The 26,369-nt window shown below is 40.3% G+C and overlaps 1 protein-coding gene across 3 annotated transcripts in view; it reads right to left on the bottom strand.

The window, feature by feature from the left end:
* Positions 1–26,369, bottom strand: part of LOC131251635 (probable cyclic nucleotide-gated ion channel 20, chloroplastic) — a 95,103-nt gene that overhangs the window by 11,446 nt on the left and 57,288 nt on the right. Inside the window, exons 5-13 of one of the 3 annotated variants that reach the window (XM_058252481.1) lie at positions 25,949–26,086; positions 24,903–25,151; positions 23,222–23,494; positions 13,733–13,878; positions 13,261–13,338; positions 12,841–12,970; positions 8,902–9,145; positions 7,805–7,965; positions 6,704–7,055 (exon numbers count right to left, since the gene is read on the bottom strand). In XM_058252481.1, coding sequence (XP_058108464.1) covers positions 6,960–7,055; positions 7,805–7,965; positions 8,902–9,145; positions 12,841–12,970; positions 13,261–13,338; positions 13,733–13,878; positions 23,222–23,494; positions 24,903–25,151; positions 25,949–26,086 — 1,515 coding nt within the window. In that variant the 3' untranslated portion in view covers positions 6,704–6,959. Of the gene's footprint in view, positions 1–6,703; positions 7,056–7,804; positions 7,966–8,901; positions 9,146–12,840; positions 12,971–13,260; positions 13,339–13,732; positions 13,879–23,221; positions 23,495–24,902; positions 25,152–25,948; positions 26,087–26,369 lie in introns of those variants that run through there. The other 2 variants (XM_058252480.1, XM_058252482.1) reach the window with 2 other exon arrangements.

Below are 26,369 nucleotides of genomic sequence, written 5' to 3'. Positions count from 1 at the left end.
CATGGCTAAAATTATAGGGCAGTGCCGTCCTTGTCAACTGACAAAGCAAATGAAGTAGAATACGGGTTTATACACACCTGTGCTAGTTCTGTTTGTCCCTTGGCAGGACATCGGTATGGACTTCGTGCTGGGGCTTCCCAAGATGATTCGAAAGCAAGATTCCATATTTGTGGTGGTGGACCATTTCTCCAAAATGACATACTTTATTCCTTGTTCTAAGACCTCTGACGCCTCTCATATCGCTAAATTGTTCTTCAGCGAGGTCATCAAACTGCATGGGTTACCGAAAACCAGTGTCTGACCGTGATGTGCGATTCATGAGTTATTTTTGGAAGACACTATGGCATAAAATGGGCATTAGGCTCCAATTTTCATCTGCCTACCACCCCCAGACTAATGGTCAAAATGAGGTGGTCATTAGGAGCCTAGGAAATTTGCTCAGGTGCTTAGTGGGGGAGTTTACCAGGACATGGGAAACTGTCTTACTCACTGCTGAATTTGCATACAACAATTCCGTCAACAGTTCTATAGGTTTTAGTCCATTCGAAGTTGTTACTGGTTATAGACCTAGGACACCTATTGATTTGGTCCCTATGTCCTTGTCTCATAGGCCATCAGAGTCTACAGAGTCTTTTGCACAGCATATTCATTCACTGCACCAAGAAATCAGGCGAAGGATAAATCTTAATAATGAATAGTATAAACTTTCTGCAGACAAACATAAGAGGTTCAAAGAATTCAAAATAGGAGATTCTGTGATGGTCCGTATCAGGCCAGAGCGGTATCCCCAGGGAACCGTTCGAAAATTGTATGCACGTAGTGCTGGACCATTCGAAATTATCAAACGAAATGGTCCCAATGCGTATGTTGTAGATCTTCCACCTTCAATCGGGATTAGTTCCACATTCAATGTGGAGGATCTAGTCGCATTTAAGGATATCCTTGATCCTATGTCCAGCATTGCGCTTGACCATCCCAGAGCACCAGATCATTCACCTGACCTTTGGCCTCTTCCCGACCCCTTGTCCCAGCCTTTACCCTTTATACCCATCATTCCTACTACCAGAGAGGAGATAGAGGATATCCTGGACCATGAGATAGTCTCGACAGGGGACGGTGGGTTCCAGAAGTTCCTCGTTAAGTGGAAGTCAAGGTCGGCTTCAGACTGCTCGTGGCTTAGTGAGGAGGAACTTCAGCGGCTTGATCCTGATATTCTAGAGCAGTGCAGGAGCTTTGTTTCGCCAGTGGCGAAATCTTCACAGCCAAGGAGGGTTGATGGGGACATCTCACATGGAGTACCTTCACTACGCACGTACAAGAGGAGGAGGACCCTATTGTCGATTTACCTTGGCGACAGCATGGATTGAAGACCCACAACTTATGGGAGGAGTATTGAGAGTCTTAGAGTCTAGAGTGGACCCGATTATGGCCCATCATGTCATGATCGTGGCCCACCACCATGAAACTTCGTAGGATTTTGGATTTTAATATTTTTCATGTTTTAGTTTTTAATGGTCGGCTCAGATTGATTAGTAGTTGTTTGGTTTTTATTATTTTTATGTGGACCTTTTTATGCGCACTTGGCGCAAGGGCACTTTAGTCATTCTCTCCTCTTAGGGTTTCTTTATAAACTCAAGGGGAGGGGGCATTATGGTTATGCTGCAAGAAATAAGAAAAGAAAAGGTTGTTTTCTCTCTTCTCTTTGTGTGTGTGGAGACGTGAGCCATAAGAGGGTGAGAAGCCCCCCTTGTTCATCAAGGGAAGACTACCGAGGTGCGAAGCCTCATCCTAACCCATTCCCATCATCATCACCATCTGTTTCCCCTTCATTCACGTCGCTTGTTCAGCCCAACAAAACAGTCCAATAGCAATCTAACTTTTTTCAAAGTTCTACGGTGGTCTTTTGATTTAGGACATTATAAAGTATATTATCCACCAAACATAGTTGGATCGATGTTTTCGTTCTTTCATCCAATTCTTCTCACTCTTCGTCGCTCATAAATGTTAGACGCTTCTCAACACCAAGAAGTGCATATTGCAATCCTTGTTGAACTAGGAGGCACCTCATCTGAAGTTGTTTTTCCCAATAAACTTCTCTATTTCATACTTTCCGTTTGATCTCTTAATCATCATAATGCCAATCCAAACTCGAATCCCAACATTAACGCTGATACCACTTGTTCGGAATCTGCCGAATCAAACCCCAAATTCGGACCACACAAGATTAAGCAAACGTAAACAAAGTAATCGCAAAGCACACACGATTTTTATGTGGAAAAACCACAACGCAAAATGACAACGAATCCGCTGTAATAACCAATGTAAAAGATATTGATGGACTTACCAATCCAAGAAAAACCAACTTTACCTTTGATCTCCCTTTACTCACAATAACCTTAAAACCGTTCTCGATACCTTAATTCTATATTACAAACCCTTAAATAGAATTAAAACCGAATTAAGAAACAAAAAGTCATAATTTCGCAAAACTATGTAAGTTGGTTGATGTAAACTTCCATCAGATTGACCGCCATCAACCCCCTTGATGGGATCAAAGTCATCCTTGATTGGATCCATTTGGACCCAAAAACTATTCAATGATCAAAAGCCAGAAATTAGGAGTTTTCCAATCAGATCGAACTACCCTATTTCTAAATTATTTAAGACATCTGTCAACACTATACTATAGTAGGACATCATGTCAACGGTCTGGATTACTGAATTACAGTTCTGCTTAAGATGAGTCTGTATCATTATCGTGTGGGGTCCTCTATTAATGGGCCTCAATCCATCAGTAGGTTCATTGCCATTGAAGGTATTCGTGATCTATCCACCATGTGTTATGAGACCTGTAACACATTATGTGAAAATGTTGCTCATTTGATCCATCAGCTGTGAGAACTTAGCACATGCAATATTGAATGGGACCATATTCCATCCTCCGCACGTGTGACCATATGTATTTTATATTTTCTTATAGATTCATGCATGTAAGGTACATATAAATCCCAAGTCACTGCAATTTTTAGCAGTGGCCCACCAACGATGGGCATCCTATCAATTGTCGATGAATATTGATTATCATATCCACCAATTTTTCTGAATTGAGGCCGGATCCACTACAAAGGTTTGCATTTTAAGTTAATCTACAACACGAAGTGAGGGACCCACCTTGATGTGTGCATGTAATTTAATCCATTCATCATTTCTGCTCCCTCGATTAGGTTTTCTTGCAACCAAAAAAAAAAAAAAAAGATCATGCTTATCCTAAACTCAAGTGAATGGGATGCCACTATTAAAAACCTTTCAAATGGTGTGTGGTCCACCCACTCTGTTGTGTATGCCATCCAACCTATTTAGAACATGTGAATGTTGAGTTTTTTACCCATGAGCCTTCTCATTTAAGTTGTACGTGGGCTATCATCAAACTCGCATGTGAACTTCTAACATTGACACATATATCACCTTTCATACTTTCACTTCATTATCACTTTACACTATGTGGGCCAGGCCTTAATCATGGACCCTACTTGACGGTTGTAAAGATCCATTGTTGGATTTGTTTTCTTAAACCTTTTAGATAGAAATCCTTCTTACACAAAACATTAATATGTGCCGTGACCCAATCACATGTGTATGCCATTCTAAATCATGTGAATCACATTAAGGGCCCGTTTGGATCTTAAGTTGTTTAAGATAATTTACTTATTCCACAAGTAACTTATCTTAGTTTCTACTTATTCAAAAGATAAGTATGTTTGGTAAACAACTTACTTATCATCTTCTCCTCCCTCTCGACCCTCCCATGCCTTTTCAGCAACGTGTAAAAAGTAGAAAAGCTAAAAAATTAACCGAAGTGATTAAGTAATTTTAAGTAAAAAAGTTACTTATAAATAATCACAAACTAAACTTACTTATCTACTGCTGTAAGTAGAAAAATTAACTTATTTAGTGGTATCCAAACTAGGGCTGAAAGTTGGGTGGCTTGCGTTGGTGCTCAACCTTAGCTCAACCCAAGGTTCCCATACCTCAACCCTAACCCAACCCAACCTCGGGTTGGGAATTCTCAACCCAAGAGGGCTTAGTCGGGTTGGTCCGGTTGTTTGGGTGGATACATGCTAATATTTCCATTATTACAGTAGTCTATTATATTTCAATACACATCTTATTTTTTGTACCTATGATTTTATTAATTATATATGTAATTATTTATTGTAAAGAACTTTATTTTTTTCTAAACAAACAAGATAAAATATAGGATAATTACTCCTTTAAAAGTCATGTTATGTAGCACACAATCTATAGCTTGAGTCATCGGAAATGACGTGGACCAAGACTTAATGGCAGTAGAATTTCCTGTGCCTTCAACACAGACGATCCTCATTCAATTATAATTTATAGCTTATATATCGATAGGTTCGGGTTAGGTCGGGCAACTTGAGACCTCAACTCGAGCCCAACCCAAGTTTTATCGGATTGGTGTTTGTATAGCCTAAGCCCGAAACTGAACCTGATACATCCTGCCCGAACCCAACCCAATGTTGAGTCGGTCATGGATCGGTCGGGTTCAACCCGCCCGACTTTCAGCCCTAATCCAAACTGCCCTAAGTGTAATGGCCAATCAAGAAGATAATGGAGTAGCATGACTAGTCCTCAAGTCTAACGACATTTGAATAAGTTGCAAGTAAGTTTACGCTCCTCACATCCTAATCCACGCGCATTACGGTTCTAAATGATATTTACATGGACAGGAAACATCAAGGATATTATATTTCTTGTGACATTGGCTTATCCACATACACGAGTTCTAATATAATATTTATTTAGGACTTCAGTCCATTAGTTTTGATCATTCAGTCTATAGTATATAACCCAGTGGGCCCCACACATTTGATGAAATCAATTTTCTCATTTCAATCAATGGAAAACAATGTCTAACAACATATTCAAGTTGTGATTCAGCCTTCTGATGCACATATGCTAATAAGGCCCACCGGTGTTTTGGATTGGCCTGATTATTGGGTGAGGGGGAACACAAGGGACACACATGATGTGTGGCTTGGATGTCATGCACACATCAAAGTGGACCCCACACATTGTATTGTTGGTTAATCTTCAACTTACTCACCAAGCTTTATGAGAATTAAATGGTGAGTGCCATTTTTCCCGCTAAGTACACACCTCTTGTGGAGGACATCCCAACCGTGAAAAAGGGTAGACCCCACATTTGTGTTTTCAGTTAGACTCGTTGATTCCAATGGTAGTCAGCTATAGAGTGTAACGTGAGAGTGACCTGGTTGAATTGAAGCAAATTATCAAAGAGGGGACCGGAATTTCAACACGCAAAACACCCAACCTGTGGGGCCCTCATATTGTATATGTAAAATCCACTCCATCCATCAGGTGAGATGTCTTATATTCACCGTACATACAATAGATCAGCCAGACAGAAAACTTAAACGGGCCACAGCAATTCAAAATTACTCCTAAAACCACTAATTTCAGGTGATGTGGCCACCTCGATCAGGCTGATTTTTGTATCTACTCTTATAATAGTCCATGGCCATTGTACGTGACCGTACAAATTGTTATAATAGTTTACCAGCATTGCTAAATCTTTTCTTATAAAGTATAATAGTTCATCACTGTTTTGGACATTGTCTGAAAACTCAGCGAGTCAACCCGAGACTCGCCCGAGTTGACTCAGTTCGGCCAAAAAACTGGGTCCATAATACACTTGTTTTACTCACTCTCATGTTCAGGCCCAAAAACCATGTTGGTCCACTTTCAAATAACATATCTTGAGACTTCAGCTGTAAAAAATAATATAAATCCATAGATAACTCATAAAAGAATTCTCCATCGTTCATTGGTAGGGTACAAGAGAGATGTTCCATCTTTGAATAAGAATTTTCTCAGCTCAAGAAACCGCACTGCCGTGGCCACCTTTTGGTGATCTAAACCGTCCACATGATGAGCTCAAGAAACTGCACTTGCAGCGGCCAGTTTTTGGTAATCTAAACCGTCTACATAATGGGCCCCATTGCAGATGGAGGGTACCCCAAAAATCTCCCCCTTTGGAATATTTGAAGACCCAAAACGTCTGATCAGGCTCTGTTAAGCATAATTAAAAACTCGAAATCTTGACTCGATGTTCAGCCGGGTCAGGTTGATTCAAAGACTCGGACAAGTCTTCACATGACTCGACTCGATATGTAATTAATTTAACCATTTTTATAAATATTTTTACATAGTCGTATAAGGATAAAAGATTATAAAATAATAATAATAAATAAATAAATAACAGAGATTGGGATACTCCGCGAAGAACTTGGTAGAACTGTCGTACCATTGATTAAAAGGAAAAAAAAAAAAAAAGAAGAGAAAGGAAAAACATTTTTCAAGAGGGTGACTTGGTTCGAGTTGCCTCGAGTTACCGAGTCATTGAGCCGACTCAACAAGGCACACCAAGTCAAGACTCAGTCACTCTCCCAATCGAGTTTCACTGAGTCAAAGCCTGAGTTTTAGAACTATGCTGTTAAATGTGGAGCACTAGTAATAATTTTCATCAGATGGCTACAAGCATCTAATAAGGGGAGATAACAAAGCACATCCAATCTATGATGGGACACACCAATTCAAGTGTGGGGTTGCCAATAGTTGGTTCCCACTTCTGTTGGGAAAAACAGAAAAATACCATTCATTTCAATCACAATAGGCAACCATTAGATATAATTCAACCATCGATCCACATCGATGTTTTTGTGGTTCAAGAATTGTAAGAGAGACGAAAACTTGCATAGATACAACTATCTAGCAGATAAGTGGACCCCTTATAAAGGGGCTGATCATTGAGATCAATGATACAATTACATACATTTTTTCCACGGAAAATAGGATATTACATATAAAAATTACTAGGAAGGTTATATAGCCTGATGGGATTATCAGGTGGAGGTTTACCGCTTGCTCCCCGACTCAGACGCTTCTTCTTGTATCTCCATGCTACTTGAATGCAACTTGCTGTGTCTTCTCTCCAATCTGGCGATTCGTACCTGCAAAAGAGGCATAACAATTGTTATAGACTATTCAAATGTTGGGCCCCACGGTTGATGATCCTAAATGCCTGATTGCCCCCCAATCTGATTGGCCTCTGTTAAGTGTGGATCGTTGGTTGTAATTGTCAATTTTCATTGGATGGCTGGGTTTATATGATAGGTGACATTATATGGTCCATCAAGTAAACTGCCCAAAAGGTGGCCCACCTGAACTGTTTCAATGAGGGATTATAAGGTCTCAAAGTACATTTTGCTTATGCACAAGACTTGTTGCACCTGAGAAAATGGGTTTGCGATCCAAACTACTGATATGATGGGCCCTTCTAAAATCTCCAATATTGGAAGATCCTCACCCTTTGATCCTTGGATCATACTCCTAAACTACCTGTTTGTAGGATACTACTCAATGGTTAGAATCTTCCGATCTAAATAACTGTTGAGGCATCCCCCATCCATGGCGAGGCCTAGCAGATAAATGGTTTGAATACCCCGAACGATGGCCCACGTACGGAGTCCTACATGTGTCCTGTGCATTAGCAAATTTTAATACCTTGTCAAAGTTGAGAAACCTAAAACGCATGGAGCAAACTGCTTGGGGATGCAGGCCTTGATGCTGTAAGGCTGTAATTGTTTTTTTTAGGGTCCATCGTGGCATAAAAACAACACTTATAAGCATGACCTGCCCCTGACTGCGTGATTTTGTAGGGCTATCCTAAAACCGTATGAGATGAGATTATGTATATAACCTTATGCCCCCTAACACGTGGGCTCCGCAAGAATGGTGCAAAAGTGGCGGCGACTTCTTTCAGATCATCAGCTCGCAGCACAAAAGCTACCACATTTGTTAAACACTTCACAGTCCTTTTAGAAAGTAACTGCTGTCCCGATGACCTGATTTTCTTTCCATCTGAAATAAATAAATAAACAAACAAATAAATAAATAAAGATCGTTTTTTCAACCTCGAAAGAGCAAGAACTTGATTGGTAAATTCATAGTTATGGAAAGCAATTTATGGGCACAAGCTGACAAAGCAATAAAACATGAAGACTCTCAATCATGGTTCTAAATATCTTCTAAAACTGAGTCGACTCAGCCAAGTTGCCTCGGTTTAGATGGGCAATGAAGCAAGTCACCAAACCGAAACGGGACCGAAGCAGTCCGAAACAATAAAATGGGGAAGTGGGTATGGTTGCAGTTTCCAAGCAAGCTGCACACTGAAACCACTATTAAAAACTATAAATATCTTGGCAAAGGCCTAGTTAACAAAGATTTCTACATTTGGTTACCTATTTTCCACCAACCAAAATGAACAATGAATTGGTTACAAGCAAGGGGGCCATACATTTAGAGGAAATATACAACACTCAATTGACCATTTGCTTGGCTAAGTGAACTGCATCAATGGGGTCTGACCATGATCCAATCATTGATATGGTGGACCCCATGATTTTCCATACCTCAAAACCTTCCCGATTTGGGCAATCCTAACTGCTGGATTGAGCCCCATCAAAATGGACCTTTGTGGTAATTTTCCATTCCCATCAGACAGCTAGGATCATCTATAGGATAGATATTTGGGATAGTCCATTGGTCAATCAGTTAGGTAACTGAAGGTGGGCCCCAGATGTACCAGTATTGGGTAGAACAAATATTGCAGTTTCGCTCGATTGAGCATCATATATCTCATATGCTAATTAATGAATCACAAACACTTGCCAAGTCTCCAAAAACTTTCGGATCACTGATTTGGAGTTGGAGTTAGTATTAGTTTTAAATTTAAAGATCTACCCTACCTTAAGCCGTGCAATAAAAGAACGAATAAGATGGGCATTGAGCACATACTTCCGCTCACTGAAGAATGCTCAAGACACCATGTGAGTAGCTCCTGCCCACAAACGTCACCTTCTGACAAGGGGGTTGGATTTCTATCTCTAACACTCTCCATTTTTCCTCGGACAATGAAAACCATCTTGTCAATTGGAGCTCCCTGATACAGTACCTTGCTTCCTTGTATATACAGTTTTTGCTTCAATCTTTCATAGATAGCATCTAAGATGGGATCCTCCATTTCTGTGAAAATACGCACCTGCAAATCAAAATGGTTTTAGGTTCTTTGAACAAGTAGGAGGGATTGGAAAAATGCCACCAAACAGCTGCACATTCTGATTTTGTGATACATGACTTGTACAAGAACATATCCAATCGCATTTAACTTGATTTGTTTCCATATTCATGGTTTAGGCCAGAAACGAGCATGCTAGGATATTGTGAACTCTCATGCACATGAACTATTGCTCACGGATATCTTACAAGCAATGAGCAGAAAGGATAAATGGAGGCATAAAACTCAAAGAGAATAGCGAGTTGGGAGCACCCATATACAGATAAGAATGATATGCCTCGTCTCGGGTTTGCATTTATTTGTGATCTCATTCAGTGGGCCCTTGTGATACAATGCGAGTTTGTGTCTTTCTAATAAGGCAAAAAATTAGGAAGATTCATGATGTTATGTCCAATGCATTGTTTGTCATCGAATAATACATAACAAGACCTTATCACAGGAGCCACTTAAACCATGATTAAATATGGTTTGAAAAATCATCTGATGCAACTCAGTAAATGTCCGAGTTATATTGATTTCGGTCCAAATGAAATGAGTCCCCACACTTATATGGGGCCAAGTACCGGTTTCGATCTCCAGGTGAGTCACACTCCTAACCCACTACTCAAATCCATGGCTTAAACACGATATACTTAGTCGTAAGTTTGTAGAACCATGTTCCAAATCAAAAGACATTGTGGCAATAAGTGGTAGTGTGAAGGAATCGTACAAGCATTGATGAAGAAGATGGTTCATAATTTGCACACCCAAAAAAGCTTGATTGGACCCATGGATCAATTATCATCACCAAACCACAATACGCAAGCTTTAAATGCTATGGCTCAAAAATCAGATTATTATTAGGCAAGGTATTCCGTTACGTTACGGTAGTAATGGCCATACACAATGGTAATTGTGGTAACAATTATGCCTTAACGGAAAAAAATTTGCCTGGGACAGTCTGGTATGGGGTTAAAACTTCTTTTTTTTTTGTGAAAAAAAAAATAATTTGTAATGCCCATTACAGCCCATATTGTAACAGTTACCATGATGGAATACCTTGGTATTGAGTGAAGTTGGATTTGCAAAAGCCAAAATGGGGAAGTCTCATGATCACTTGTCAAAAGTTTCATGACTTGCTGCCCACCTGACATCAAACTGCTCCTTTATCGGCCAGCTAGCACGTTGCTACGAGGCTGTTTAAACTATGACCGGGCAGTGCACATCCATGTGAATGGTAATAAGTTATGGACCCATAACAGGCCAATGGGCAGTTTACATTATACATGACATCAATGATGCATCAGTAACTCGAATTATTTCATAGTTGGGGTTAATATATGATATTGCAATGTTTCACTAAACAGAGCCATCATATTACAGGGGTGCAACTCGGGCAGGTTGGGTCAGGTTGAGGGTCAACCCAAGCCCAACCTCGACCTCAAGAGAACCCAACCCAACCCATATTCCAACCAGAGGTGCCCAACCCAAATTTATCTATGCTCAACCCTAAACTGGCCCAATCTGACCTGATTCGATCCAACCCAACTCAAACACGTGATTATTCCCAACCCAACCCGAACTGAAATTTTCAAACCTAACCCAACCCAATTCCAAATCAAGTTGGAGTTTTCTAACCCAAACCCCAATAGAGGACCCTGACAACCAGACACAACCTGTCCCGAACTCGGGTTGGGTCAGTTGGGTTTGAGTTGACCTGAACGAAATTGCAGCCCTATCATATTGTAGTAAATACCTACACTAGTAGTTATCTGACATTCTAATAGAATGATAAAGAATATGTTGAATATGACATCAATCTAACAAATCTGCAACACCAAGTCATACCAACAAATAGAGGTTGAAGAAAGTGTTTTGATTGCTTCTACTGACTTGAACTCAAATCCAAGTGGTGGTGACATGGGATTCCACACAGAGTAATGTTGAATATTAACATGTAGAGAAAACCGCAAACAAGATAATATTTACATTTGTATGTGTCAATGATCACGTACACATGTTTTTGATCAACAATATATTAGCAACGCAAGTACTACAATTAACATAAAGTTTAATCATCATCATCACAGACTTGTTCCACCAATTTGGGTTGGCTTTTATGAAGCATGTTTCCTGAATGATTCCTATTCAAGACCCAATTCTCTATAAGCTTACAAGCCTCTACATTTATGCTTCCCATCTTCTAAGAACTTTGGGGATCGCAACTTCCACCTCTTATTCAACCTTTTTGTCATGGACTTGCTAACTCCTCAGCTTACTTATCCATGAGGCACTCCTGCAATGCTTCAATGCTACTCAAGCTATTTTACCACCCACTTGTGCACAACCCAAATGCTATGCACCGCACCTGTTAGAGTGTTAGAGAACACAAGAGAATGAATACGACAGATCTGTATTGCTCTATAGAGAGAAGATTATAACTCTGAAGGAGTGATCCCAGATATTGACAACATGCCTATATAGGATTACAAACTCTCCATACACCTTACTTGAATAGCTAGTGTGCCATGCGACTTCCATCCAATGGCCAAGAACACTCTAGAAAGCTTCCGAATAATTCCACACAAACATGGCTACAAAACTTACCAGACAACTCCAAAACCTTCTAGAGATCTCTACAAAACTCTACCATGATCTAGCCTGTTATAGAATTCCCTACACTCTTCTACCATGTACAAGTAGATACAAAAATGGCCAAGTACCTCGATTAGCTTACATGCCCTTGACACCATACTCCCACCCAACTGCGAGCATCTATGTTCAATGCTTATGTGGTATTTGTGATATGAACAATTGTAGAGAAGGTTTAGTCACTAATCTTTCCCCCACTTCATTTGTCTTTTACGGTTGAGCAGGGTGAAATTATCCGTGATGAGAAAAAAAAAAAAAATCCACATCAAAAAAATTGCTTCCATGACAACATGCTTCTAGTGTATAGGTGGTCAAAGTTTAAATTTGATTCCTTTTTTCAATAAGCACTGTTGGTTGTTTATAAGAAGCAAGGTGTAGGTAGGACCTGCATCTAGAGGGAGAGCAACTACTTAAACATGTCGAGAAAAAGATGGATGTGATATGCCCATGCACTGAAACATCTTGCTTTTATAAAGACAGGCTACATTAAGAAAACAAGGATTTAGTTATTCCAGTCATCAAGAATGACAAACCATGCAAAACCAACAGATTCGCAACAGCATGCTCTAAAGTTCCCTTTCTTGAAAAATTTAAAGAGATGGCGGTGTATGATTCTTTGTTGGTACTTCGGTATGGAGCTACAGAACTAGAAAAACAGAGTTTTGGTAAGTTCATATGTACCTCCAAACAGCATCTTCCCATGCATCAAGTGGAACCCTCTATGTAGATGAACTGGCTCAAAAGTTAGGCTGGCCACTCAGCAGTTTTGCAGGATATATGCAATGAATGTGGACCATTAACAATTTCTTTTAGATCATTTGTTGTTTTCAAAAACGTGGGGGTTACATGGTGAATGGATGCACACAATCTTTAAACAAGGTCGTCTACGCCTTAACACCTACATAATGCATGGACTGGATGCCCCATGCACATGTGGTCGCATGAAAACTTGGTGGAACTTTGAGAACAACATCTCTTTTGTTGCTATGAGGATAATAAAAGCTGCAACAAGAAGTTTGAATGCTCACTTTCTTGAGAAATTTAAAGAGGTGGCGGCGTATGTCTTTCTGCAGATCCTCTGGTAAATTCTCCATTAGCGCTTCTTCATTTACACCACGATGGGCGACCCAGTTAAAAATTTCAGATAGTCTTACTTGCCTACATGACCTCAAAATTGGTTAGCACCATAGTTGTATGACATCATACACAAAATGGAACCCAAAAAAAAAAAAGAAAAAATATATATATATATATATATATATACAGAAGCAAAAAATGGTATAGTAAAATATTGAGGTGTTACATCTCTAACATTGATATTCATGACAAACAAAGTAATCCTTGTAGATTAAATTTTAGCAAAATATACAATAGGGAAACCTTGAGAAAGAAAAATTCAATGAAATTTAGAAACCCAAGTTTTGATATACAGAAGGAAAAAGTGGTACCTTCTCAAGTCTTCTGGCAACTGTCGATGGCTCATCCACTTTTCAACATCACGACACCTTAGATGCATTTCTAGTGTCCTTTAGAAACAAATGAGAGCAAGCACCAAATATAGAGGTCCAAATTAAATAATAATAATAAGAAGAAGAAGAAGAAGAAAATAAAACCAAAGAAAAAGTGCATACTCTTAGTGATAGATTATATATTTGAGACCATTGGACATGTAGTGGTCAGAAACATCATGCAGTTTTTATTCATATGTGTGGCCCACATGATAAGTCAACTGCCTGAATTTTGGTTTTGGGCCAGGTCAACCACACAGCACGACCCATCTGATGAAACATATCTGATGTCACACATGCATGCTGGTTTGGCATGTGAGGCTGCATGTGGGCTTGGCATAGCTATAATTAATGATTGAACAATTAAAGAGAGGAACAACAACATGAAATTCTTGGTGAATAACTTTTGTACCTCTGTCCAAGTGATTGTAAAAAAGTCTGCATATTTCCAATGACCCAAGCAAAAAGAAACAGGCCCAGTCCAATAATGAACATAGTGAATACAACTTCCCCAAGAAAGGTGCTGGGCACTTGGTTTCCTGCTAGAGTGCTGATTTGCTATGGCATTACCATCATCATGAAAACAGAATGTCATTAAGAGTTTTGATGACCTACTTTTAAAAAATAAAATAAAATAAAATAAAATCAGAAATCTAAAGGCATTTATATAAAAATAACATTATGAAGCCATAAAGTTGCTATGAATGACTCAACATCAAAGATACATTAAAACGAAGGGAAAAATTTTATATCGACAAATTCCATAGTATAGTCATGGTGGAAGAAAGTACTTAGTATGTCTTCACGAAAGAAGGGATTTCTCTTCCCGAGGAAAAACAAATAACAAAGATAGTTTGCAAATCCGCTCTTGGAATATGCCAAATCGAATTAAAAATATGACATGGACAACAATATTAAAGGTAAGCTAAAAAGTTGTTTGCACACAATGTGAAAAGAGGGAAAATTTGAATTTCAAATGCTCATAGTTCCTACCAACTTTCTTTTTGGGTTGTGGGAGAATATTTGTTGGATATGGACCCATGAGGCCCACTTGTGGGCAACCACTAGTGGGTGGCACTGTTTTAAATATCGACGGTATCGGCCGATATATCCCATGATATATCTTGTATCCCACCAGTGCGATGCGAAATGCACAAGTAGTGCGATATATCCCACATGTTCGATCTAGGGAGCATTTTCAAATTTCGATGCACTTATTTTCTGTAAATCACGTTAAATTAATGTCAAATTGTTACAAATTCATGATTTTTCATGTTTTGCATGAAAATCATGGATTGGGAGCTTCAATTTCGAGATTTGAAGGAGATGGGCCAAGTTGCGAAAAATTGAAAAAAAAAAATAAATCAAAATTTCCCAATTTCTCGCAAATCGTTTGCAATCTTCGTGTTCAAACATCACATCAAACATGTCTGTAACCTAATCTAGTGATTCTTCTTTTGCTTTTGAATGTATCGCTTGTGTTTCCACACGTCTTCTTACATTTATAAATTATATGAATAGACATTGAATATGCTTGCATCAATTTAGTTAGACAACGCATATACTAGGACCCCATACAAAGAAAACATATTATGTGTACTTGTTTTTTGTAATGTTTTGATTTATAAGTGTGTATTGATGTCTTTTTTAACAATCACCGAAGTTTCATCGAAAAATTCAACCAAATTCCCAATGTTTCCCCATGTTTCCAACAACAGCAATACATTACACGATACAACCGATATATCACATGTGATAACCGATATGTATCCGTGTCCCAAGAATGCGATACGTAACACGATACCGATATTTCGAACTCTGGTGGGTGGGTCCCACAAGTTTTTCATTCCAACCATTCTCTCAAAATTCCCTCCAAGATTTTGAATTTGAGTTTTAAATTCAAGATTAAAATTCAATTTCAAAACAGGGGTAGGTTGAGATTGGTTCAGATAGGATGACTCTTCCCTCATCCAAACTCCTCGATCTCTCTTATAAAAAAAAGGGAGGGATTGTTGGGGGCCTTGCACAAAACCTTAGGATCTAGCCTCCCAAATCAAACCAGAATTATGGGATAATAAAGCAATGAAATAAATCAAAGCATAAACCACCCCACACAAGAGATTTTTACGTGGAAAACCCTCAAAGAGGTAAAAACCACAGGACCTCGTCCAGATCAACAATCCACTATGAAGTAGTAGAACGTTATAACCTTCTTCACTCACGCATGAGTGGATAAACAATAAGAGAATAAAAGAAAAACAGAGAGATCTCACCGATCACGATGACGTAGAAGCGCTGAGATGTCGAGTGCACAGTAGATCACCTCTACGAGCATAACCTCCCTTCCACAAGCTTCCTCTCTCTCTTTCTCTCTCTCTCTCACACACACCTTTAATAACCCTAAACCCTTTAGCAAACCCTTGCAAAGCTTTAAGAAACCCTCTTGCATTGCCTAGAAAGGCCCTAGGCACCCCTATTTATAGTTTAGGAAACTCCCTTTCGCACCCCTTGCGAAAGGGCCTCAGATTTCCGCAGTCCGCGCAAGATCCGGACTCAAATCTGCGTAACCTCGACTGGTCGAGCAGAGTCCTCGACTGGTCGAGACTGTTCACTTGACTGGTCGAGCCGGGCCCTCGACTGGTCGAGCACTGTTCATTGAGCTCGCTGGACTTTGAATCGAGTGACCCTCAACTGGTTGAGCACTGTTCACTCGACCGGTCGAGCAGCGCGGTGATTCCACTGTTTGTGGCATCCGAACCGCACCACATCATCTCTGACTTAAGGAGGAAAACCCCATTAAATCTTCCCCTTTCCGACTCAGGAGGAATTCACCTTTTTCAAGCCAGCCTGGTTTCTACAAACCTCAAACTCGCCCTTGAGCAAATCCTTGGTCATCATGTCTGACCCATTATCGTCCGTGTGGACCTTCTCAAGCTGTAACACCTTCTGTTCCAAAGTATCCCTGATCCAGTGATACCGAATCTCTATGTGCTTTGACTTGGAGTGCTGACTTAGATTCTTACTCAAGTGTATAGCACTTTGACTATCGCAATAGACCATGTGTTGTTCCTGCTTCAGGCTAAATTCCTATAGGAACCTCTTCATCCAAAGCATCTCTTCACATGTCTCTGTGACTGCAATGTACTCGGCCTTTGTCATTGACAATGCTACGACCTTTTGTAGCTCGTTCTGCCAAGAAATCGCTCCCCCTGCAAACGTGAACATGAACCCCAATGTAGACTTCCTGAAGTCTATGTCGCATGCCATATCTGCATCCGTGTAGCCCTCTAACACAAGTTTTCCGTTACCATAGCATAGGCTCAACCCGGATGAGCCTCTTAGATACCGCAATATCCATTTCACCACTGCCCAATGCTCTTTGCCAGAATTGGCAAGATACCGGCTGACAACACCAACCGCATATGCTATGTCTGGGCGTGTACACACCATAGCATACATCAAACTTTCTACAGCTGATGCGTAAGGTATCTTCTGCATCTCTTCCACCTCTGCCTTCGTCTTGGGACACTGCCTGTCGCTCCATCTGAAGTAACCATCCAGTGGAGTACTGACCGGCTTCGCTGCATTCATATTGAACCGCTCTAGGACTTTCTCAATACATCGCTCTTGTGACAGCCAAAGCTTCTTGCTGCTTTTGTCACGAGTTATCTCCATTCCTAGGATCTGTTTAGCCGGGCCCAAGTCTTTCATCACAAACGACTTGCCTAACTCCTGTTTCAGTCTGTCAATCTTTTGGATGTCTTTTCCCATGATGAGCATGTCATCAATATATAACAGCAGAACTAAGAAATCACCATCTGAGAACTTGTGCGTGAACACACAGTGGTCCGACTCCGTTCTGTCATACCCATGCTTCAACATAAACGAGTCGAACTTCTTGTACCATTGCCATGGAGCTTGTTTCAGCCCATACAAGCTCTTCCTCAGCCTACACACCATATGCTCTTTGCCCTTGACTTCGAACCCCTCTGGTTGGTGCATGTAGATCTCTTCTTTCAAGTCACCATAGAGGAAGGCAGTTTTAACATCTAACTGCTCTATCTCCAGATCCATGCTAGCCGCTAACCCAAGCAACACCCGTATGGATGTCATCTTCACCACTGGTGAGAATATCTCCTCGAAGTCTATACTTTTCCTCTGACCAAACCCTTTCACCACAAGTCTGGCCTTGAACCTCGTCTGTGAATTCTTCTACTCAACCTTCTTTCTGAACACCCACTTGTTGCTCAAAGCTTTCTTGCCCTTAAGCAATTTCACCATATCATAGGTGTGATTCTTACGCAAGGATTCATCTCCTCTTGCATAACTTTCAACCACTCCCCCTTGTGCTCGTCGGCTAAGGCCTCAGAATAATCTTCTGGCTCTCCCCCATCAGTCAGCATAATGTACTCATGTGGCGAGTACCTCTTGGACGGTTGTCTATCCCTAGATGACCTCCTCACCTGTAGCTCAATAGGTGGATCAAGTGGGGGTTGCTCCCCTAGTCCATCTTCTAAAGGAACTCCCTCGTCCTCTGCACCTTGCTGTACTCCCCCGTCATCAGGCACCACGGGAGGAATAATCGGATCCATGTCCTCTAGCTCACCTGAACTAGGCTGGTTCTTCTCTGGCTTACCAATGTCTTCTATACACTGATCTTCAAAGAAAACCACATCTCTGCTCCTGACGAGCTTCTTCTCGGTCGGATCCCACAATCTGTAACCGAACTTTTCATCACCGTACCCCAAGAACACACACTACCTGATCTTCATATTGAGCTTGGACCTCTCATCCTTTAGTACGTGAACGGATGCCCTGCATCCAAACACCCTGAGATGACTGTACGATGGATCCTGTCCAGTCCACACCTTCTCAGGCACTTCTCCATTCAACGGGGCTGATGGAGACCTGTTTATCAGATACACTGCTATGTGCATTGCTTCTCCCCAGAACGTCTTGGGCAATTTCGCATGGGATAACATGCATCTGATTCTCTACAATGGTGCGATTCATTCGCTTAGCCACACCATTATGCTGGGGGGTCTTACTAACCGTCTGTTCATGCCGTATACCCAGGGACTTACAATACTCATAAAAGTCGCCAATGTATTCACCATCATTGTCAGTGCGGATGCATTTCAATGATCTACCTGTCTCTCTCTCGACCATAGCATGAAATAATTTAAACACACCAAAGACCTCGTCCTTGGATTTCAAAGCATAAACTCAAACCCTCCTAGATACATCATCTATAAAAGTGACAAAATACAATGCCCCACCCAAGGTTTTTGTCCTCATAGGACCACAAACATCAGAATAAATCAAATCTAATGCATGCACTTTATTAACATGAGAAGCAGTTTTAACAATGAAACTCTATGTTGTTTCCCTGATAAACAATCAATACAGGTTTTGAGAGGTATACCTGTCACGTCTGGAAGGAGCCGTTTCCTCGCTAGTACCTGAAGCCTTTTTTCACACATGTGGCCTAGACGCCTCTGCCACATGTCAATAGCTGAATCTTCCGCTGCGTTCAACCTACCATTGCACACACTGACACTTGCCTTGTAAAGGGTGCAACACTTCTTTCCTCTAACTGTGATCAACAAACCCTTGATGAGCTTCCAGCGTCCACCAACAATTCGGCTTTCATAGCCATCATCATCCAACCTTCCCGTTGACATTAAGTTGAGGAAGGTCTGGGATATGCGTCACATCCCTGAGAACCAATGTGCAGCCCATATCGGTTTTCACACAAATATCACCGACCCCTACGATCTTCGATATGCCAGAATTTCTCATCTTCACGGTCCCATAATCACCTAACTTTTAGCTTGTGAAGAAGTCCCTATGTGGAGTCGCATGAAAAGATGCTCCCGAGTCAATCACCCAGTCGATGTCCTGACTCGTAGCCGTGAGACAAACATCATGATCTGCTGAAAGAATAACTACAGCGTCGCCATCTAAAGCAACCACAGTGGAATCTGATTCATCTTCCTTCTCCTTTCCTTTTCATTTCTTGTCGTTCTTATTCTTACGACATTCATGCTTATAGTGGCCCTTCTTGCCACAATTTCAGCATTCAACATCCTTCCTAGTACTCGACTTGCCTCTTGATTTATCTCGGGCCTTCCCGCCCTTCCTATTCTTTCCTCTCCCTCGTTCCTATGTCACAAGGGCCTCTTGCTGAGTAGACCCCTGAGACTTCCTCCTTGTCTCCTCATTAAAGAGACAGTTAGTTACATGTTCCATGGATACCTTTCCATCTAGCGTGGAGTTACTTAGAGACACCACCAATGTCTCCCAACTATCAGGCAATGAGCTAAGTAATAGCAAAGCCTGTAATTCATCATCCAGGACCATCTTCATAGCGGAGAGCTGGTTCAATATATTGCTGACCTCATTCATGTGCTCGGTCACAGAACCACCATCTTTGAACTTGAGATTCACAAGTCGTCGTATCAAGAAAATCTTATTGCCGGTTGTCTTCCTCTCATACAGCCCTTGTAATTTCAGCCATAGGCTAGCGGCTGAGGTCTCCGTAGACACATGGTGGAATACGGAATCGTCCAACTATTGTCTAATAAACCCCACCGCCTTCCAGTCCAATTTCTTCCAATCATCATCTGTCATATCCTTTGACTTTGCTGATATGCCTTGAATTGGAGAATACAAGTCCTTGCAATAAAGCAAGTCCTCCATCTTAGCCTTCCATATGGTCCAGTTAGAACCATTGAGGCTGATCATCCTTGATGAGCCACCTTCCATAATTCAAAACCGATCCCACTCCATTCAATGAACTTATCTCTAATACCACTTTGTTAGGGGCCTTGCACAAAACCTTAGGATCTAGCCTCCCAAATCAAACCAGAATTATGGGATAATAAAGCAATGAAATAAATCAAAGCATAAACCACACCACACAAGAGATTTTTACGTGGAAAACCCTCAAAGAGGTAAAAACCACAGGAACTCGTCCAGATCAACAATCCACTATGAAGTAGAACGTTACAACCTTCTTCACGCACGCAGGAGTAGATAAACAATAAGAAAATAAAAGAAAAACAGAAAGATCTCACCGATCACGAGGACGTAGAAGCGCTAAGATGTCGAGTGCACAGTAGATCACCTCTACGAGCATAACCTCCCTTCCACAAGCTTCATCTCTCTCTATTTCTCTCTCTCTCTCTCTCACCTTTAATAGCCCTAAACCCTTTAGCAAACCCTTGCAAAGCTTTAGGAAACTTACTTGCATTGCCTAGAAAGGCCCTAGGCACCCCTATTTATAGTTTAGGAAACTCCCTTTCGCACCCCTTGAGAAAGAGCCTCAGATTTCCGCAGTCCACGCAAGATTCAAACTCAAATCTGCGTAATCTCGACTGGTCGAGCAGAGTCCTCGACTGGTCGAGACTGTTCACTCGACTGGTCGAGCACTGTTCACTGAGCTTGTTGGACTTTGAGTCGAGTGACCCTCGACTGGTCAAGCACTGTTCACTCGACCGGTCGAGCAGTGCTCTCGACTAGTCGAGCAGCGCGGTGATTCCACTGTTTGTGGCATCTGAACCGCACCCCATCTCCTCTAACCTGAGGAGGAAAACCCCATCAGGGATCCCTCGTACTATCCCCAGTTCTTGAAACGATACTCCTAGAGAGAAAATATAGAAGGAGAGTTTTAGTACCCATTGTCCATTTGGCCGGCCCCCTGGATGATTCAACCCATTGATCATAATCAAAGGGCCATCTTAACCATAAAATCAGAGGGGTGATAAGACCCTCTTTGCTCCCATAGTAGTTAGGTGGACCTTTGGCCTTTTAAAGTCCATCTTCTGCTTTTGTAAAGGTGCCAAGATTGTAAAGACCGTCAGATCCATTTGAGCCGTTTTTCAGTGGTATTAGAGCGACATCAGACGGATCTCCAATTTAGATGGAAAAATTGCATCAAGGTAAGTGTTTACCCCTTTCCTAAAATTTTATTATTTGATATCCTTTTATTTTAAATAAATATGATCATCATCTCCATCTCTATATAAAACCATTATGTGAGGATGTGTGGTAAATAACGAAATCGATCATTGCACTATCTTGAGGGCAACAAATGACGAAGAATGGGAAATTGTTGAAAATGAGAGGTAGTAAATTAGGTTTGGGCTTCCAAACTTAGCAAAAATTCTGCTAACTTTTCACCTTGATACAATGCAAGACTCTCTCTAAGATGAATGGGTTAATTAGCCTAAGCACTCTATTGAGTGGGGTGTCTACACAATGGAAAGATGTTTTAAATGGTCCCACCCACAAAATTGGCAAAAACTAGAATGGATTGGACATTGTAATCTCATTCTCATTTTTGGCAATGGATGCATGGTCCCACCACATTTGGTAGCCAAACATTTTTTTAGTGACAAGATAACAGAAACTTTATTGAGCCAAAAGCATTGGAGCAAGTGAACCAAGTTCCCAACACAGAGACAAGGTTAAATAAAATGTTTAGCCTGCAAGCAAGGGTCCTGATTTCATCAAACACAAAAACCAAATCCTACAGGTCATCTCCTATTTTCTTAGCACGATTGAGTACACAATAAGATTCATCTTTGACAATATACCTCCCCAGAAACTTTGAACTGAAAATGCAAAGGGTCTCTTATAAGGAGATCACTACCTTCCGCACATTTATGGGGAGAGTGGTCTAAAAAAGCCATTTTGCACATCACAGAACTTTTCCCTCCCTTGCCTCTTCGTATGGTTGAGAGGGTTGAACTTTATTCTATTTAATCAGTGAAAATGACAGTGGTTGGCTCCTTCCTAGAAGGTGGGACACATTCATGAGAAATCAACATCTTAGACTCGATTCTTCGTAGTGGCCAACTTTTTATGGCATGTGTACTATTGGAATGTTCTTCTTCACAATTCAGGTGAAAACGATTAAATATCCAATGGTTAGGATATGAGCAAAATTGGTTGGTTAGGATATTGAAAACTTTGCATTTGGTCTTCTAGAAATTTATTTTTATGGCTTAATTACATATGGAAATGGTCAAGTATTAGAAGGCTAGGATCAAGGTCGATGCAATGACTGCTAATATGTCAAAATTTGAACAGTTGGGATCTGGGGGCAACACACCAAGAGGGGTGGGTCCATAATCCATTTGGGCCAATGCAAGTAATGGGTCCCAACTCCCACGTGGTAAGGGGGGGTGGTGGACCATCCCATCCTAGCTTTCCAATGTGGAACCGTTTACATAGTCCACCAGTTTACAATGTTGATTCCAAGAAAAAGTCCCAAACAACAAAAAATAGAAAAGAATAAAGTTTCCAGGAAAATATTGTAAACTCTCAAACAAGTGAAATTATTTTACTTGGAAAGTAACTTAAAATGAAAATGGCACTTCCTCTCCTTTTATTTTCCAAGCTCCCAAATAGGGCCTTAGATCTTTTCCGCAATTTTAAAAAGTGATATTGGATGAATCACGTGGACCTCAATAAGAAAAACTTACATTTTCCTTCATGGTATTAAAAAATGGTTACATTACAGCCATAACGGCCATTATCAAACGGTAGCAGTGGTGCCCGCTGCATGATATGATGTCATAACACCAGTTTTTTTAAAGGCCTTTAACGGGCCATAATGAGCCAATATGGGGGCAATATGGGGCTGATACATTCTTTCCTATAAAAAAATTTGATCATTAGAGGGCCTTAATGGCCATTACGGTCCGTATCAAACAGCCACAAGGCTGGCCATTCCACACTGTTATTATTATTATTATTATTATTTTCTTTCCACACTGTTATTGAATACCTTGGTTTCCTTAATTTAACAGAACCAAAATTTCATAGACTACAACCAAAGTATTAAAGAAGAAAGGATCCAAAGGAAAGGCAGATGTGGGAAGTATAGGAGTACCTGGAAACCCCAAAATAAAGAGTACATATATCTTGTAACAATACTTTTCTCTGTGGAAACAACAACGACTTGCTCATAAATTCCATAAGAGAAACTACCATGATCGGTATCAAAGCAATCATTTGTCGTAGTGCTGTTTTGCCACAACATCCAAGCATAAGCATGTGATGAATTGAAGTCTCGGATATTTTCCCCATGCCTGCAGTCTAAGAATCTTTTACAACCTTCAATATCATCTATGGAGCAGGCATCTCGAAGGCACCGATATATCCTCTGAGACGAGTTTGCAAAAGGTTAACATTAAAATCACATCTATCTTTCTGCATACATAATAACAAAAACAAACAGCAAACCGTACAGCAAATTAATCAATGTTGAAAAGCGATATTGTAAAATCAAAGATATAAAATACTGAAACAAAGCAATCAGATTGTAATATATACCTAAACAAAAACAGGATAGTAGTCTGACAAATCAAAATAAATGTGGAATTTTGTGCATCACCTTCAAGAGCTCATGGAAATTGCATTTTGTATGAAGAAACACATTTTTCATTACCCATGTACACAAAATGATACAAGATTCATGCAAAAAGTTATGTTCCCCTTCAACATATTCTTCAACTGAAAATACAGGTAAACACCATCGAACCAGTGCATGGAAGTGGTTTGATATGTTGTATTGCTCATTAGGGCCCCATGAAGAAAGGCATTCTTCACATCCATTTGAAAACACATCCCAGTGATGAGATGAACTATTTTAGAGGAGAAAATTCTGTGTAATCTGAGCTTTGATGGGAGTGTATCTAATTCAACAGTTCCAAGGGATCATAAGGAAATTATAATTGCACAAGTCTCTTTGCATCATTAATATCTACCCCAATAATACCAAATTGATTTATTACTCTGTTAGAAACTATACAATTAATATAATTACAGAAAGTACTATAAAGTACAGATAGGCACAGAGAATGAAAAAGAAAAAGAAAAAAAAGAACCGTACATTGCATGCATTTCTGTTATTGTTCCTCAAATTCTATGTTACATTTTTTTTGTCCCAACGGGGGCTCCCCTTTATAACCTTTTTCTGGAGAGGGTCCTGGGGGTGATTTCGTCATGTAAAAACCAGATAGTTTCCTTGTTTGGGTGAAACTTTTGTATTGCATTTTTTCGGGTTTGACTGAGAATCTTTCTTTCTTTTCCCTATTGAATAGGGTTTTTTAACACTATATATGAAGTGTTCACAACTCTACTTAGCATCTTCACCCTTAGTCATAGTCACTTTCATGATGAACCACATAAAATCTTGCGTTCTATTACTTCTTTTTTTTTAAGGAAGCTGTGAACCTTTGCCAGAACCAAGTACTCAGATTTGAGCATGTCCCTAGGAAAGTTAATGCCAAGGCAAATGAACTTACAAAGGCAGGTCTTGATAGAGTGTCATTTTATTTTGACGAAATCCGCACCCCCCCCCCCCCCAACACACACACACACACACTAGAAGCAGGAAAGTTAGAAGGATCCTGCAACTAAGAACTGGCTAGTCATCATCATCTAAGCCTCATCCCAACCACTTGGGTTTGGCTACACGAATCCCATTCTGCCATCCACTCTATTGAGGAACATATTCTCACTTCAACTGCAGTAACCAGGTATTAATATTGCAGAAAGATTTCACCAACCTGTACTCCAAATCGATACCAAAACGATCCCACGACATGCGGGGCCACTACGAATATCAGAAGATTAATGACAACGTTTATCAATGCTGACTTGAATATGAAGCCACTAGCAGATTGACCCGCAATCAATGGTAGAAATCTTATTATCCTTAGAATATACTGGAGAACAACCGGAGCAAGTATAAGATTCTCTGTACGATTCACCGATGATGATCCCAAGTACTTGGGGAAGACCACCAATGTCATGATCTTCATACCAAGGATAACAAAAGTTAGTAGAGCAAAGAAAAATATTAGGACATTTTCTCAAAATCGACTACTCAGTAAGTGGACCTACCTTGGAGATGACCCGGTCCAAAAATAGGTTGTTCCACTCATCAAAGATGCTGCAAGTGCACACTTAATGTAGACAGTTGGTTCCTTTTTATACCGTCCACTGCTTTCTAACAATAATGGGCAACCTGATGAGCTGACCAGCCCGATTTTCAGACCAGGTCTTCTAAACTCTGAGATCCACCTGATGAATGGCTCAGATGTTCCACATATGTAGTAAATTCATTATATCAAACAAAAAGATAATTATTACTTACTAGTGAACCACAAAGCAGGATAAAGCATAAAGGAACTAAGAGCTTGTTTGAATTGGTGGAATCCAAGAAGTAGATTTGGAAAGGAAAACATCACATCTAAGAAATACCATGGATAACATCATCCGCATAAAAGAATCCTAAAAAGGTTGTTTGTTGTAGTTTCCCTGATTCGAAGGAAATGTAGAAAGGACAATGAACAACAAGTGAAACTTGTCTCTTAAAAATTGTAGAAATGAGGACTATCAATTTTTTTGGAGGAAATGAAAAAGTTTTTTTTTGGAGGAAAACCATGGAAATGAATCCTGTTTTCCATAGCGTATTTTATTGTCACCAAAGGCAGAAAATGTCACATCAATGGAAAATGATTTCTTTTCCACGGTAGAAAACTTGGTTCCATCAATCCAAACAAGCCCTAATAGAAAATATGACCGTATTACCCAAGGAAAAAAACCGTACCTGATTTAGTGGTAATACAACAAAAATATCAAGTAGAAAGTAGCCAGACAGGTAATGAAGAGAAATTTTTTTCGGGTGATCAACTAAATCTCTGACACCCACCACTCTTGATTCAGGAGCAAAGTAAGCCAACCTAAACTGGAGCCCACAAGTCATTGCATGTTTTTTTATAAGATCTTCATTGTATATATAATGAATTGGAATTAGAAAATTCAGATCCAAATTTCATCAATGCAAGTTGTGGTGTGTTTGTGTAGCCCATAGGGAGCTGAAATGTAGCATTACTTCAAGTAGAGGCTGTGAAGCAAGGTGTCCTGTATCCGTTACAATACGGCCGTATCGGCCGATACGTAACAGTAACGGTTGACACCATTACGCGATACGGGGTCGAAATGGCCGTTACAGAATTCTGTGACTATAA

This window comes from Magnolia sinica, chromosome 7 (assembly GCF_029962835.1).
Source record: "Magnolia sinica isolate HGM2019 chromosome 7, MsV1, whole genome shotgun sequence".
NCBI classification, from domain to species: Eukaryota; Viridiplantae; Streptophyta; class Magnoliopsida; order Magnoliales; family Magnoliaceae; genus Magnolia; species Magnolia sinica.
This window is presented reverse-complemented; position numbering and strand designations above follow the sequence as displayed.